Source organism: Danio rerio, chromosome 25, assembly GCF_049306965.1.
Source record: "Danio rerio strain Tuebingen ecotype United States chromosome 25, GRCz12tu, whole genome shotgun sequence".
In the NCBI taxonomy this organism is placed as follows: Eukaryota; Metazoa; Chordata; class Actinopteri; order Cypriniformes; family Danionidae; genus Danio; species Danio rerio.
In genome coordinates, this window is record NC_133200.1 from 32,810,895 (window position 1) to 32,827,935 (window position 17,041).

General features: G+C 38.1%; 1 protein-coding gene across 1 annotated transcript in view; it reads right to left on the reverse strand.

Annotated features, from left to right (window-relative positions):
• Positions 1–12,633, reverse strand: part of ces2b (carboxylesterase 2b) — a 66,926-nt gene extending 54,293 nt beyond the window's left edge. The window contains exons 1-3 of the mRNA XM_021470705.3: positions 12,544–12,633; positions 6,446–6,635; positions 6,220–6,358 (exon numbers count right to left, since the gene is read on the reverse strand). Coding sequence (XP_021326380.1) covers positions 6,220–6,358; positions 6,446–6,635; positions 12,544–12,625 — 411 coding nt within the window. The 5' untranslated portion in view covers positions 12,626–12,633. The remainder of the gene's footprint in view (positions 1–6,219; positions 6,359–6,445; positions 6,636–12,543) is intronic.
• Positions 12,634–17,041: the final 4,408 nt, after the last annotated feature.

Consider the following 17,041-nt stretch of genomic DNA (forward strand, 5'->3'; position numbering starts at 1 on the left):
AGGATCATTTAAAAGATGTTCGCACTGGTTTCACTTTCACTTCCGAGTGCGGCTCATGGCTGCTGTCATTGTGAGAAAAAAACACACACATGCAAATCAAACATCCCGCACGGCCCTCAAACGATCGCTCTGTGCAACAAACTGAACGTTATTTACAACTTCATTACATGTTATTCACAGCCTATGCTGGTTGTGTTCACTAAAGTAGGCGTCATCTAAGAATGCGTGAGTGCACGCAAGTAAACAAACAGCTGGCGGTCAGCTCACATGTGATTTCGCAGCCACAAATACGTCATTACATGAAGACAGAAATGAGATTTCTGGGTGAAATATACCTTATTAATACAGTATGTGACACTTTAAACACTATTTGAAGGTGTCAATGTTGCTGTGAAGACTTGTGCGACTGCCTTGCTTCTTTCCTGACCTTAAAAATAGAATTGGCTGAATCGTAGAAAAGCTGAATTAAGATTGTGTGTAGGGTCGAATCGAGATCTTTTTTTGATTAATCGTGCAGCCTTCATTTACAGTACTAAAGAAAATTATAAATGATAAATGATCTTATGTAAAACAAATACATTTATAGAGATGGTATAAGTATTTAATTTCACTCACCTGGGAAATGGAGGCAACTTGAACGGTTCGGAGCACAATTACGTGCACAAAGCATGCTATAGTATCTGATAATTGCAGGAAATAATCCCAAGAGGAAATTGACTGTGTAAAGACACGTTAACCAAAACAAAGATACGATGTATATGCCGAGTTCAGCGGCTTATCAGCCGGAATCAGCTGAGGTGATGAGACAGTGAGCAGCGAGAGTTTGCGGTCACTCAAGTGGCCACGCCCTTAATTATGCAGACTTAATAAAAACGAATAGTATGAGTTATAAAAAAAAACTCCCCCAAAGGCAAGTAGATGAATTGCAGTTTTAGTTACTTCTGTATTGGCTTCCCGAGGGAGAGCGGGAGATTGCCGCTTGGTTAGTAAAAGTATGCTAGTCTTAAGGAAATCTAAGGAAATCAGTGGCGTAGCGCAAAATGCGGAGCCCCCCCTGCAGGGATCACTGATGGGGCCCCTAATGATGCGGGGGGGGGGGGGGGGGGATCTCAAATTGAGGAGCGGGGAAGGAAGGCGGGGTGGAGCGACAACGCGGGGAAGCCTTCACAAACTGAGGAGCGATCACAAATCGAAAGCGGCGAGAGCGTCAAAGTAGCCAGAAGTCATTAATTTCAATGAGAACCGGTGGCGAGAAACAGCGCGGCGCGTTTTCTCCGATGTAAGCGTCGAGGAGAGTTGAAATCAAGTCAACTTCATGGTATAAGCTATGACGCGGTTCGGCCGCAAGCAATCAGAATGAAGTAGTCCAACACAGATAACACAGACCTGTGAACTTTGGTTCCGACCACAGTTGTTCCCAAGAGTTTGATTATTGCGGTTGCTGGATTTTCAATTATTAAAAACGAAGCAGGACCCCCTACTCACGCGGGGTCCCCCCGCGGTGCGTGCCCTGCGGGCCCATCCACTACGCCACTGGCAAAACGGTGACCAAAATTGGGTTTAGAAGAAATAAACCTGATGTAAACATTTCAAGCTTGCAGTTTGCACCTAAATGGATCAACGATTTTTTGACGTCACCTCAAACTTTAGTTTCTCATAAAATCTGACCAATCAAATGCTCTCTAGTATCTGACATGCCCCGCCCCTTCTTCTTATTTGCTTTTCTTTTGATGTTCTCGAGCTCAACCATTTTCACAGGCAGAGCTGTGAGAAAAACCAAACGATGACTGTTGTCTTAAAAAGGGGAGGAGCGGCTCTATGTCCCGCCCTCTCCTGTGTTTCAGTTGAGATTATGTCAAACGTTGAATAAAAATGCACATTTCAAAGCACTTCACAAGTCCCTTAAGTTACTTATTGTGTGATTGAAATACCTTTCAGACAGAGTAACGTATTTTAAATCCTAAATTGATGATGTGATTAGTAATGGGTTACATTTCTGAGGTAACACACCCAACACTGGGCATGCAGTAATCGCTTTAGTTATTTGCACTGTTATATAAAAAAACCTTATCACATTTTTCACCTGTGCTGTTAGTAGATTACACACGCCTTATCATCCTCAGCTCTGCTTGTCTGTGACCTAATTTGCACAGACTTAAGAAGCTCTTAAAGAGTTCACACTCTTCACAAACAAGCCTGAATAAGACAAAGCTTAAAAGTGGAATAAATAACCATTTCTGATGCAGTCAGACTCGTTTTTTTTACATTGGACTTCTTTTTGCACTGACTGTTGTTTTGAGTATTCTTTCCCTAGTCTTTAACAGCTTAAAAGGATCTGATTGCAGACTGAAGCAAAGTGCAGGTTAAGGGTTTAGAATAGATGGTTAGAGGTGAAGGTGATAAATGCTGCTCACTCTAATAAACCCCTTGATAATAACAGCCCTTACATACGGTTGAAGTCAGAATTATTAGCCCCCCTGTTTTTTCCCCCAATTTCTGTTTAACGGAGAGAATTTTTTTTCAATACATTTCTAAACATAATAGTTTTAATAACTCATTTCTAATAACTGATTTATTTTATCTTTGCCATGATGACAGTAAATAATATTTGACTAGATATTTTTTCAAGACACTTCTATACAGCCTAAAGTGACATTTAAAATAGTAATAATTAGGTTAACTAGGCAGGTTAGGGTAATTAGGCAAGTTATTGTATAACAATAGTTTGTTCAGTAGACTATCAAAAATATATATCTTAAAGGGGCTAATAATTTTGATCCTAAAATGTGCATGAGAGTCATACACAAATAATAATGCTTTTTCCACTGCAGCATGACTTTATATTCTATACTGTACATTATTTCTGTAAAGTGACAAGATTTTGTCTAAGCAAAGTCAGACCTTACTGTAAGTAAAATTCAAGGCATGAACATATTTATTTTTGGTAATATAAGTATAATCTAGAGGCATTTGCCTTTCATATAAGCCACTTCTAATACCAACGATTAACTAGAAGTCAAGTTATTATTTGTTGTTCCTAAAACTTTGATAGGCGACAAGACTTCTGTCAGGTAGCGTATATTAGATCCATCAGTAAAATAGATGTTGTTTGTGCACAGTGGGTTACACATAATAGTACTGAATTCTTTTCAAATTAACTAATAAAATATGATATATTGTAAAGAAACTGAGCTATTTACAACAATCTAATATAAACTAATTTGTTTACAAATGTGAGTTTTTAAAAAACTTTCATTAAAGTGCACTGTCATGATCACCAGCGATCTGGTAGATCTGCAGATCACTTAAGGACTACAAATACGCCATTTATGGACTACATATTCAGTCATGCAACACACACAAACCTGATTCAAGTGTCCACTGATTAGACTCCCACAGCTGATGCTGCTTCTGGACTGATTATTGCACTACATAAACAGCACAGAAACACTCACTGTGGCTGAGTCTTGTTATCTGTTTAGTGCAGGGGTCACCAACCCTGTTCCTGGAGAGCTACCTTCCTGCACGTTTCAGTTGCAACCCCAACCCTGTGTTTGATCAGGGTTGGGACTGAATTCTGCAGGAAGGTAGCTCTCCAGGAACAGGGTTGGTGACCGCTGGTTTAGTGACATTACAAAGCGGTTTCCTTTGTCTTGTTTTTCCGTGTTTTTGATCTTCGCCGTATTAGTGATGGTGAAATAAAGCTTTCTGAACAAGTGAAGCGCTCGACTCAATTGTATTAGAAAAAGGTTCGTAAAGCTGCGGTCACACTAGGCTTTCCCTCCTATAGATATCCATTCATACACACGCGATTGCGTAAGACTGGAAACGCAGGGTCATGCGTTAGGTTTCACAGGTTGCTGCAGTGCAAAGTTGAAGCTTGGTGAACTCTGACCTGCGCAATCGCATCACTTGACTGCGTGAGACCAATCGAGGATCAAAACATGACCTCTCTGGACAGAAATTTTAAACATGGAGCAATCGCTCGCTTTTTTAATGCCTAGTGATCTTGCTTAATCCCGCCCCTTTTTTGCAGCGCTGCACGACAGAATTTCGCATCATCAAACTCCAGTGTGACCGCAGCTTTACTCGAAGCTTTCTAAATCAGAGCTCGATGAGGACCTCTGGTTAAAGTGTGGGAAAGCACTGTATTGCAATAATGTCAAATGTTCACAACTGACCAACTCAATCACTTAGGAATACAACAACAGTAATATAAACAAATGACTCAATTACTGTGGTTTTTACACATAAGGTATATTACATTACACCATCGATGACTAGTAAAATCTAAAGTATTCAAAAGTATTTACATTGATCATATTCCATCTAGTCCTTGTCCCACCCACTCGTTCCAAGCAGGGATCGAACCAGCGATTCCTGCATGGGAGGCAAATGCTCTATAAGGAGGAGGCTATGTGAGTGAGTTGCACTCGCCAGCTGGTCTCCGTTAAACACTATACTACGTTATGCAGTGGTTTACTTTAAAGATAGTTGTAAAAAAATACGCTAATACACTTTAGTATGGTTCAAAACCTTTTTACTATAAATTACTATTGCATTTTAGTTGAAATACTAGTGTTTGGGACCGGTGCAGTGCTTTAAAACAGTAGAAATATATGTAATCGACGCCTAATCTCTCGCTATACACTTTACTTACCAATGAGGATGTTTAAACCTTTGAATCTAAAATTGAAGCAGTCACGTGGGTATAGGTGAAAATGAAGCTTCGGACGTCACGTGATGATGGCAAAACGAATCAAGCTCCTATACACTGCTTCACTGCGAGATGTATCGTTTTTTTAAACATGCTTCGAAGCCTCGTCACACCTTGTATATTTGTTTAATTCTGTTTGCTGCCAGCCTGTTATTTTGATTACGACTCTGGATTGTCCTTATACATCTGTTAGCCCCTGTATTGACCACTGCTTGCCTGACCTCGCAAATAAAACCCTGCATGTGGACCTTCACCTCTGTTGTCAATGTCACATCCTTGGGTACAAGCACCAGGGGCATATTTAAAAAAAAAAAAGAACTTAAATATTACAGGAGGACTAATAATTTTGTCCGAAGGCTGTATATACAGTTGAAGACAGAATTGTTGAATTTATTAATTTATTTTTTTTTTATATTTCCCAAATGATGCTTAACAGAGCATGGAAATTTTCACAGCATGTCTGATAATATCTTTTTCTTCTGGAGAAAGTCTTACTTGTTTTATTTCAGCTAGAATAAAAGCAGTTTTCAATTTTTTAAACCCCATTTTAAGGTCATAATTATTAGCCCCTTTAAGCTATATTTTTTCGATAGTCTACAGAACAAACCATCATTATACAATAACTTGCCTAATTACCCTAACCTGCCTAGTTAACCTAATTAACCTAGTTAAGCCTTTAAATGTCATTTTAAGCTGTATAGAAGTGTCTTGAAAAATATCTAGTCAAACATTATGTACTGTCATCATGAGAAAATAAATCAGTTTTTAGAAATTACGAATCTTCTCTCCGTTAAACAGAAATTGGGGAAAAGAGGAGGCTAATAATTCTGTCCGTAGACATGAAAATTATATGAAAATTTGAAGGAATTTTTGATGGTTTTAACTTCATCCTATGCATTAATAGACTAATCCTTGCATTAATAGTTTAAATCTGTCTTTAACTAATTAACTTATGCTGATGTGTTTTTCCTTATATGACCTTATGTGCTTAACCTCATATGTTTTTGCTGCATATGCCTTTGTGTGACTGAAAACCGAGAAGTTAACTCCTCTGTATTTGTTATCAACTGAATGTTACATCTTCTTCCAGAGTGTGCTCGTTTACAGGAAAAATAACGGATGGGAGGGACGAAAACTCACTCTCTTTAGACTCTGTGTATGTGTATGCGTAACTTTTTCTGTGCAGATTTGCTGTTCTGCCTAACTACTGATGATTGAACTGATCTGGATGGAGGATCTTACTTACTGAAGCGCCCCCGGGCGGGACTGAAGAGAGACGGTGATAAATATGGGGGGAACGAGGGTGTGGGTGTGTGCCCAGCTGACACAGACTGCCTGTGTTGCTGTTCTCTGACACCCGGAGCTCTGTTATGCTTTATTCATCTAATTAATTAAATTAATAAAACTTATTTAAAGCCTCTGACTGATGTTTTAACCTGGGAGGACTAGGAAAAGTCCGACAAATGCGACAAAGTTCACAAAAGCTCAACAAGCACACTTACAGGCAGCTTGTCGTTTCTTCCAGGTTTAGACGGTGTGTATACATTGAGGTAAAGGCAGTCTTCTGATGAATCCACCATGTCTACTTTTGCCGATAAATTGGCTACCAAGTCTTCAACTAACTGCCTATCCTGCAGACACCTGAAGTACAGAAACAGAAACATCAGAATTCAATGTAAATCTGAGTCCCGATAAAAAAACAGTGGGTTGGTTTTGTTCGTTCCTTACATTAACGGCTGTTTTGTAGCGTCTCTCACTCCTTCCCATTTCTCAGCTGGTTGTGGTGGAGCCAGTCTTAGTGGACCCACGGGTGGCTTGGCAAAGGGGATGCCCAAGTACGAATGGATAACGGTGTCTTTTCCCCTTGCTTTCATTTGTAGACCTTTCAGGGCTCCAGAATTGGTTTGCAAGATAGGTCCTGTTTAATGCATAAATATACATTTTAAAGGGGACCTATCATGCAAAAATCACTGTTATAAGGGGTTAAAACAAAGTTGTGTGGCAACAGCTTGTGAATATAACCAGCTTCTAATGATACTAATATGTTAATTTTATTTTTTATAATCACACTTGATCAACACACTTGGTTTGCAGAAACACTTTGATTAACATTCTCCATTTGTACATGTAATCAGAAGGGAAAAAACCCTGCCCATAAATGATGATCTCTCCCTCAGTAGCATAGAATTATTGGTTAGTCTTATTTTTGAACCTGCCACTATGCTGACACATAGGTGCTTGTAGCTCCGCCCTCTTTTGAAAACAGCACAATCTCAGCACAATTAAATTTAAAGTGACAGTCGGCAAAATGGCATAATTATGATCATCGCCTAAAAGGGGCAGTTTCAAAGAGTTCATTCATTTATTTTCTTGTTGGCTCAGTCCCTTTATTAATCTGGGGTCGCCACAGCCAAATGAACCGCCAACTTATCCAGCACGTTTTTTTGCAGCGGATCCCCTTCCAGCCACAACCCATCTCTGGGAAACATCCACAAACACTCATTCCCACACACTCATACACTACGGACAATTTAGCCTACCCAATTCACCTGTAGCGCATGTCTTTGGACTGTGGGGGAAACCAGAGCACCCGGAGGAAACCCACACGAACGCAGGGAGAATATGCAAACTCCACACAGAAACGCCAACTGAGCCGAGCCGAGGTTTAAACCAGCGACCTTCTTGCTGTGAGGCAACAGCACTACCTACTGCGCCCAGGGCCGGAGCAAGCTGAACTGCCGCTCTAGGCAGAGGACGATCACCCCGCCCTCAACCCCAATGTGAAAACGAAAGTGAACGGTTATGAAAATGAAGTGAGTGGTCGCAGACCTCTATTCTGCCGCCCTATGCGCGAATATAAATGAGGACGCACGGGTGCTGAGGGAGGGAGGGAGGTGTCGCTGATTCTGCCCTCTCTATTCTGCCGCCCTATGCGCGGAAATAACTGAGGACGTGCGGGTGTCGCGGACCTCTATTCTGCCGCCCTACGCGCGGATTTAAATGAGGACACGCACGTGCTGATGGAGGTGTCGCTGACGCTGCCCTCTCTATTCTGTCGCCTATGCGCGAATATATCTGAGGACGCGGGTGGTGAGGGAGGTGTCGCGGACATAACTGAGGACGTGGGTGGTAAGGGGGGTGTTGCGGACGCCGCCCTCTCTATACTGCCGCTCTAGGCAGCCACCTAGGTTGCCTCTATGGACGCGCCGGCCCTGACTGCGCCACTGCATCACCATTTTTATAATACATTTCACTTATTGTGTTTACATTTTTATTTACTGAAATAATTCTGCATTGTTGATATTTAATTTTATTCATATTATATATATTTTATTTTATACAAGGTTATACTCCAAAAACGATACAATGTCTTAATTTTAAAGGATGTATTTATATTTACATTAATTGCACAACTATTATGCATGCAAATGTATGACCTCATACAGTACATAACCTAATTTATACACGCAATACATTAATCCAAAAGCATTTTACGATACATTTTATTTACATTTTTATTTACTGTTTACCAGGGCCGGAGTGGGACTCCTTTTCAGCCCTGGAGTTTCAAGCCTCAGACCGGCCCACCTCAGTTCACGACTGACTATATTAAAATAAGGTCATTTCCAAATCAGTTTCTAATGACACTATCACGTCTTTTTTTGAGAAAACAGCTGCTTTAGAACTTCAAATGTTCAACAACCCTAACAGTATTATATGTCTTAACAATAAAAATGAAAACATGAAGATACTCTAACGAGGATCGAACCCAGGTCTGCGGCGTCTTAACCTAACGTGCTAACCGCTGGACCACAAAGCTGTATTCAAAAATGAGACAAAACTGAGTTTTATAATCATTAAAATAGATGAAAAGAGAAGAGTTGCGGTACAATAATGAATAAAAAGGCTGTGGTCAAGTAAATAAATAACTTTAAAAAGTGTGACTGCTGAGAGCAACAGATTCTGCAGCTAGGGACACCGGCCCTCGCGGCCAAAAAACGGACCGGCCCACCGGGAATTCTCCCGGTCCTCCCGATTAGCCAGTCCGGGCCTGCTGTATACATGCTTTACTTTATCTGAATTAATTATGCATGTTGATGTTAAATGTAATCATTTTGTAGACATTTCATTTTTTTTGGTCTTTACAAGGCTATACTCTGAATATATTCATTTTGATATTTAATTTTATTCATATTATATATATTTTATTTTATACAAGGTTATACTCTAAAAACGATACAATGTCTTAATTTTAAAGGATGTATTTATATTTACATTAATTGCACAACTATTATGCATGCAAATGTATGACCTCATATAGTACATAACCTAATTTATACACGCAATACATTAATCCAAAAGCATTTTATGATACATTTTATTTACATTTTTATTTACTGTATACATGCTTTACTTTATCTGAATTAATTATGCATGTTGATGTTAAATGTAATCATTTTGTAGACATTTCATTTTATTTGGTCTTTACAAGGCTATACTCTGAATATATTCATTTTCCTTCAGCTTAGTTCCTTAGCTTATCCAGTATATGTTTTACGCAGCGGATGCCCTTCCAGCTGCAATCCAGAACTGGGAAACACCCATACACACTCACATTCACACACACACACACACTACGGGCAATTTAGCTTATTTAATTTACCTATACCGCATGTCTTTGGACTGTGGGGGAAACCAAAGCCTTATAAGTCCAAAGACATGTGGTGTAGGTGAACTGGGTGAACTAAAATTGTCTGTAGTGTATGTGTGTGAATGCAAGATTGTATATGTGTTTCCTGGTGTTGGATGGCGGCTAGAAGTATATCCGCTGTGTAAAACATATGCTGGATAAGTTGGCGGTTTATTCCGCAGTGGCAACCCCTGGATAATAAAGACACTAAGCAGAAGGAAAATGAATGAATGAATGAATGAATGTTATTATTTAATTCTATTCGTTTTTATATATTATATACAAACCTATACTCTAAAAAAAATTATTTTATCATTTTAAATGATTTTTACATTTATTGCACAACTATTACGCATGCTAATTTATTACCCTGTACATAGCTCAATTTAGGCATGCATTAAATTAGTTTTACATTTTATTTATATCATCTGCTACTTTATTTACTGTATGTGCTGTACTGTCTCAAATAATTATGCATTGTTAATATTTACATTTCATTCATTTTATATACATTTTATTAAATACATTCTATACAAGGTTACACTATTTTAGCATTTTAAACTATTTTGCATGCAAAATGTTTACCTCGTACAATTTATACATGTGTATTTTATTTTAAATAGCACATTTATTGTGTATGGACATACACACAAAGCGCTTTACAATCATGAGGGGCGTCTATCTACACCACCACCAGTGTGCAGCATCCACTTGGACGATGCGACGGCAGCCATCACATCACACACCAGCTATAGGGGGAGTGGAGAGACTTCAGATTTCAGATTTGGAGGCCATGATCATAAACACCGATTAAGGGCCTACTCTTTTATAAGAAGCGCCATGGGATTTTTTTTAATGACCAGAGAGTCAGGACCTCAGTTTAACATCTCATCTGAAAGACGGTGCTCACTGACAGTTTACTGTCCCCTTCACTTTTACTGGGGCATTAGGACTCACACAGACCACAGTTTGAGCGCCCCCTGCTGGCCTCTCTAACACCACGTCCAACAGCAACCTAGTTTTCCCATGTGGTCTCCCGTCCAGGTACTGACCAGGCTCAGCCCTGCTTAGCTTCAGTGAGTAACCGGGCTGCAGGGTGATATGGCTGTGGCTATTTTAATAATATTGTTTGTATTTTAATAACTGCATGCATGTTGTAGTTTATGTGAAATAACTTAAATTTAACCAGCATTTAGTTTAAGACATTCCATACAAGCTATACTCTTAAACTAATTATTTTCATCATTTTTAACGATTCTATAATGTGAATTTCATATTTACTGCACGTCTATTATTCATGCAGATTTATGAGCCATATTTATACATTCACAACTTTCTTTTGCACATATAGGTCATGATTAAGTATCGATCATTTATCACATACACGCCTTACAAACTGGATTGACAATATATCGACACGCCTACTTGCACTTTCACCAATTTACCATAGTTCAGGGACTGTATTTACCTTGCGCTCCTCAAAATGTGCATATGCATTTATGACGTAAACGCCAAGAAAAACACGACAGCTTCATAGCATAGTAATAAATTTACAATCACAGTTTTACAATCATATAATTTATTTTGTTTGTATTTTATTAACTGTAAATATGCTATACTTTATCTGAAATAAATATGCAATGTTAATGTTTACATTTTATTCATTTTATTTTATACGTTCCAAGGCTAAAACATACAAGGCTACACTCTGAAACTATTTTTTATTTTATTTTAGCATTTTAAATTATTTCATTTTACAACTATTATGCATGTAAATGTATAACGTCATACAAAGCCTAATTCATACATGCAGTAAATGAATCCAAAACCATTTCATAGGGCATTTATTTATATTATATGCAATTTTATTAACTGTATGCTATACTTTGTCTGAAATAATTATGCATTGTTAATATTTACTTTTCATTCATTTCAATATGCATTTTATTTGATACATACAAGATCCTAAAACTACTTTCTGTGTAACATTGAAATTATTTCACATTTATTTCACAATTATTACGGATGCATATATTACTTAACACATAGCCTAAATTATGGAGGCAATAAATGAATCCAAAACAAAATATTATATATTTTATTTTATTTATATTATTTGAGTTTTGTTTTACTTTATAAATACTATACTTTAGCTGAAATAATTATGCATTGTTAATATTCAAATTTTATTACATTCTATGACCGACTAGACTCTTAAGCTACAGTATTTTTTATTTTAGCATTTTTAATTATTTAATTTTACAACTATTATGCATGCAAATATATGACCTCATACAAAGCCTAATTCATACGTGCAATAAATGAATCCAAAACCATTTCACAATACATTTTATTTATATTATTTGCATTTTTATTAACTGTATGCTGTACAGTATGTTGTCTGGAATAATTATGCATTGTTAATATTTACATTTCATTCATTTTATACACATTTTATTTCAAACATTCTATACAAGGTTACGCTCTAAAACTATTTTAGCATTTTAAATTATTATGCATGCGAATTTATGACCTCATACAAAGCCAAAGTCATACAATTAAACCTTTTGATAATACATTTTATTTATATAGTTGGCATTTTAATAACTGTAGTTTATCTGAAATTGAACATACATTTTATTCGGAATATATGCATCTATTTAAAGACATTGCATACAAGCTATACTCTAAAACTATATTTTATTAATATTTTATTAATATATGTTTTATTATCATTTTTAACTATTCTATATTGTGAATTTCACATTTACTGCACGTCTATTATGCATGCAGATTTATGAGCCATATTTATACATTCACACCTTTCTTTTGCACCTATAGGTCATGATTAAGTATCGATCATTTATCACATACACGCCTTACAAACTGGATTGACAACATATCGACACGCCTACTTGCACTTTCACCAATTTACCATAGTTCAGGGACCGTATTTACCCTGCGCTCCTCAAAATGTGCATGTGCATTTATGACGTGAACACCAAGAAAAACAAAACAACTTCATAGCTAGTATAAATAGTTATTTTCTTACATTAAAAACAAAGCTACGTTTTAACAGTTAGCAGAAGGTTGTGCAAGCAACAACATCCCGTTTGGAGACGTGAATTGCACTTACCATCCTCCGCTTTGACGCTGTTTTGTAAAGTCACTGCGATCAGGATGCAGAGTGAAAGCACGGCGGATTCCCTCATCGCCATGCTGGACAGTGGACACAGACACAGAATGAGTGCTGAGAAGCGAACTGCAGGCTTTTATTCACACCATTGCATAATCTGCACACACTTTGAACTTTGCTATGGAGACTGTGGTTGCCAGATTGGTTGAACCCACCTTCTCGCGTGTTTATCTCTATTCAAGTCACTGAAGAAATGGAAATTAATGCTACATATGTTTGTTTATTTAACAATTCTGACTCTTTTTTTTCTCTCAGTGAACCACATTCAGATATCTATGATAAATAAAACATAACTAATTTATGAATTAAACATATTTAAAGACTATCTAGTAAAATATTATTTACTAGATTACATACTAAAATATCAAAATGTACTATGTTTGTTTGGCTAGCGCACTTGCTGTTCTTTAGGTGAACAATTAATGTTGTCTGATGAGTGGGCCAAGTATGGAGCAAAATCAATGCCAAAAGTATTGAATTAAAAAACTTAGCACAAACTGAAAAATAATAAACCGAATTAACAAGTTCTTGCATTTTAATGACTTGAATTGCATGGTTTGTACTTTTAGGTCCTGAAATTTAACATAGCTGTATATTTAAGCTGTGAATATTTTAAGAAAAAATATTTATATTTTAGACACGTTTTCGTACTTGTAAATTGAATCATTCATATTCAATTTCAATTTTCATATTCATATTCACTTTCCAGGTTTCACTTACAAAATAGTCAATACCCTTTAAAAAGACGATGTATAATATTCAAAAGGCAATTTTCCGTTCATTTTATTTCAGCTCAAATATGCGCTTTCATAAATTCAGTGGCTATAATTTGACTGTTAGAATTCGACCAAAGAGCATAGAATCACTAGCATGGTTCAGGCTCAGGCGTTTTTTGCACTCACACATAAGCGTACTGTGCCAAAGCCCAAGTGTACTGTGCTCCACCCAGTGGCGTAGCGCAAAATGCGGAGGCCCCCCTGCAGGGATCACTGACGGGGCTCCCTGATGGGGGGGGGGGGGGGGGGGGGGGGTGGGGAGACAACACGGGTAAGCAATCACAAATTGAGGAGCGGGGAAGGGAGGCGGGGTGGAGCGACAACGCGGGGAAGCCTTCACAAACTGAGGAGCGATCACAAACCGAAAGCGGCAAGAGCGCCAAAGTAGCCAGAAGTAGAAGAAACAACGCGACGCGTCTTCTCCTGTGTGGGCGTCGAGGAGAGTTGAAATCATGTACACTGGAAAACACCCATACACACTCTTTTAAACACAAACACTACAGCCAATTTAGCAATTTGCTCTCTGCCACTGACTGGGAGAACATGCAAACTCTACATAGAAATGCTAACTGACCCAGCCGGGCCTGAACTAGCGACCTTCTTGCTGTGAGGAGATCATGCTACCCACTGCGCTCCCATGACACCCCAAATTCATTTCAAATGAAATATTTTCGAATGCTCAAATAACTATTTTAAGCAATGTGAAAAGTTTCAAGTGGGCCAAATATTGTACAAAGAGCCCAGAAAGGTAAAAGCTACTAACATTGACATTTAAATTTTTCTAACTTCTAAATCAATTTAATACTTTCTAATCTTTGAAGATCGCTCCAAATCTTTCAGGCCTTTCTTTAAATATTATATACTCAGAACTATGTTTTAATTATTTATAGCCTGACAATTTTAACATCTGTATAATTAATAATACTACAAATAACATCACGTTTGCCAGTGGTAGCCAATGGGCTCGGGAACCTTTAGGGCTTCCAACTTATAACATGGCTTCAAATCAATTCAAATAAAATTTGAAAACAACCATGTGCGATTAACACGCAAACGTTTTATGATTATTAGGGATGTATAGATCCGATCACGTGATCGGAAATCGGGCCTGATCACGCGGTTTCAGACTTGATCGGAATTGGACGTTACCTTCTGATCAGGACTCAAATATATATGTATATATTCTCATTATTTTAGCACATCTGTGGCTATGCAGTAGCACACAGAAACAGCACCGTGTGCAGCATGACATCACTTTGTTGCAAAGACGCTATTGGTTAATGTATTCCGGCATATAGACTGGACATCTGTACCTGGGATTGCCTTATTATGTCTCTGAGTGTGCTGCGTTAATGCATGAGTAAGGCTTGGTGCAAACCAATCAGCGCGCTCTATTGTGCAACTTCATTATTATTCATTATTGTTACAGTGTTCAGACAGCAGTGAGAAGCTACGTTGTGTTGCCAAAACAAGCGTGCAGTGTTGCTTTTATAATTTGCTGCAGGTTTTGTTTTCATTTTAGCACAAATAGACTCACGTGTGGATTACAGTGCACGCGACGCTCGAAAACAATACGTGTCTAAGGAACATTGTTTACCCGAGAGCTTTTCTCATCTGGAAATGGTGAGATGCGGATTTGCTGCTCGTCTCCTCTTAACAAAGACGCGGCTCTAGTTGCTGTTGATTGTCCTGTCTCTACAGATTTGGTAAGTGAGCGAACAGTGGTCTTTGTTTATTCAGATGGCAAAGTTCGTATCGAACTATTACACTGAGTTAGCACATGTTAGCACCACAATTAAACTTACCATCATGTAGGATCTTAATACACGGGATAACACACGGCTTTCTGACGCTACCTGCCGAGTGCATCCAAGTTTCTGCGAAATGCGGAGGATTTTTTTCCCTCTAATTCACCGTGCAGTATCAAACACTACATGAAAAATACACGCTTACAGCAATTACTCGAATCAAATATCTCGTTTGTCACGAGGGGCATGAATGAATTCCCTGAATGAAAGAATCAAACTGCAGGTAAAGTCCACTATTTAATAATTTGGCAAATAATTTGATTACTGACGTCCAGGTAAACACAGTCACTGTCCTTCTCCCCTCTGTGTGTGTTTTGACTCTGAAAATAAGGTTGTGCCCAAATCGACACTCCCATTTTTATGCAAATCTTTACAGACCCTCCCTCTTTTGATCCTCAGACACTCCCCCCTAAACAGAGCTGGACACGCCCACTGTCTTGACTTTTTCCTAAGTAGAGGTGTGAAAACACCCTGCTTAAACAAGGGCATGGGCGGACTGGCTATCTGGCAATTCTGGCAAATGCCAGAGGGGCCGGACCATTTTTTAAATGTGGACTGGTCAGTTTTTTTTTTATTTTTTATATGTATTGTATTTAAGTGCAGACAGCTTTTATCTCTTGCTAGATGTGATATTATGATGATGATAATAAAAATAATAATAATAAATTTTAGGCATTTGGCCAAATCGGCAACTGCTGCCTGGTTTCAAGATGCGCCGACCCAATCCGAGGTTACCCGGACATATTCAAAATCTGGCAAGAATGTCATATTATTTTACCATCTTTACACCAAAATAAATAGTGAATGTGCGTGTCTGTGGGTGGGGCCGTGTCGGTGTGGTAATGTGGGCTGGTGTGGCTACAGTGCCAGGGCTGAATTTTTATCCCAGTCCGCCCCTGAACAAGGGGGTTTCATGGCCCTTTAAATATGATGGATCCCCTAATATATATGTTAATTGTTTTTGTTTAATGTATGTTCTGCATCACTAAGTTTTGTATGACTGTTACATATGTTATCATTTAATCCTGTATGCTTGTCAGTTATATGGTTCAATAAAAATAAAAAAGAACCGGCACAGTTCAGTGACAGACTGAAAGGATCCTGTTCGCAAGCCAATCAATTATTTAACGGTGTGATTTATTTCAACCTGGCAACATATTTAGCTTTTTAACAAACGCTGGCTGTAATTTCTGCCTTTACCCTACTGCCTATTCATAATGACGACGTGATGACGATTTGATACCCACCTTACATGGACCTGCAGTTGACGTATGCGTTTCAACATACAGTTCATAAAGCTTGTGCCAACTGTACTTTAAACCTACCGTGCAGCGACGACTAGATTCACACGCTACTGATCAAACACAAGAACAAGCATTTGCAGTTAAATTTGCGGGTCGAATTTAAAGTCGCGTGTGAATCTAATGGTCGCTGCAAGATAGATTTAAAGTACAGTGTGGTATTTTAAACAAACGTTGCTTTACAAAACATACATAAAACACGTGCATATACCTAAATTATTCACTGCACGCATGCACTTTTGTAGCATAAACACAAACAATCTAGTTTATATCTATGTGCGTGTGTTAATGTGAGTGTTTTTGCTAGGATCGAGTTTGTATAAGGGACTATGCATCAAGTTATAGGCAAGTTTCATATTGTTTTGAACATTTAATAGTATTGGTGTATGAGTTTGTGTATGCACGTGTTTTATGTGTGTGTGCTGTACAGTTTGTTAAAGTCACGAACAAACGTTTGTAGTACTGACATGTTTTAAAGTGAAATAACTTCACTTATAAGGTCTACCTTGAACTATTTGCTGGGAAAACTATGTCTGGAAATTGTCACCACAAG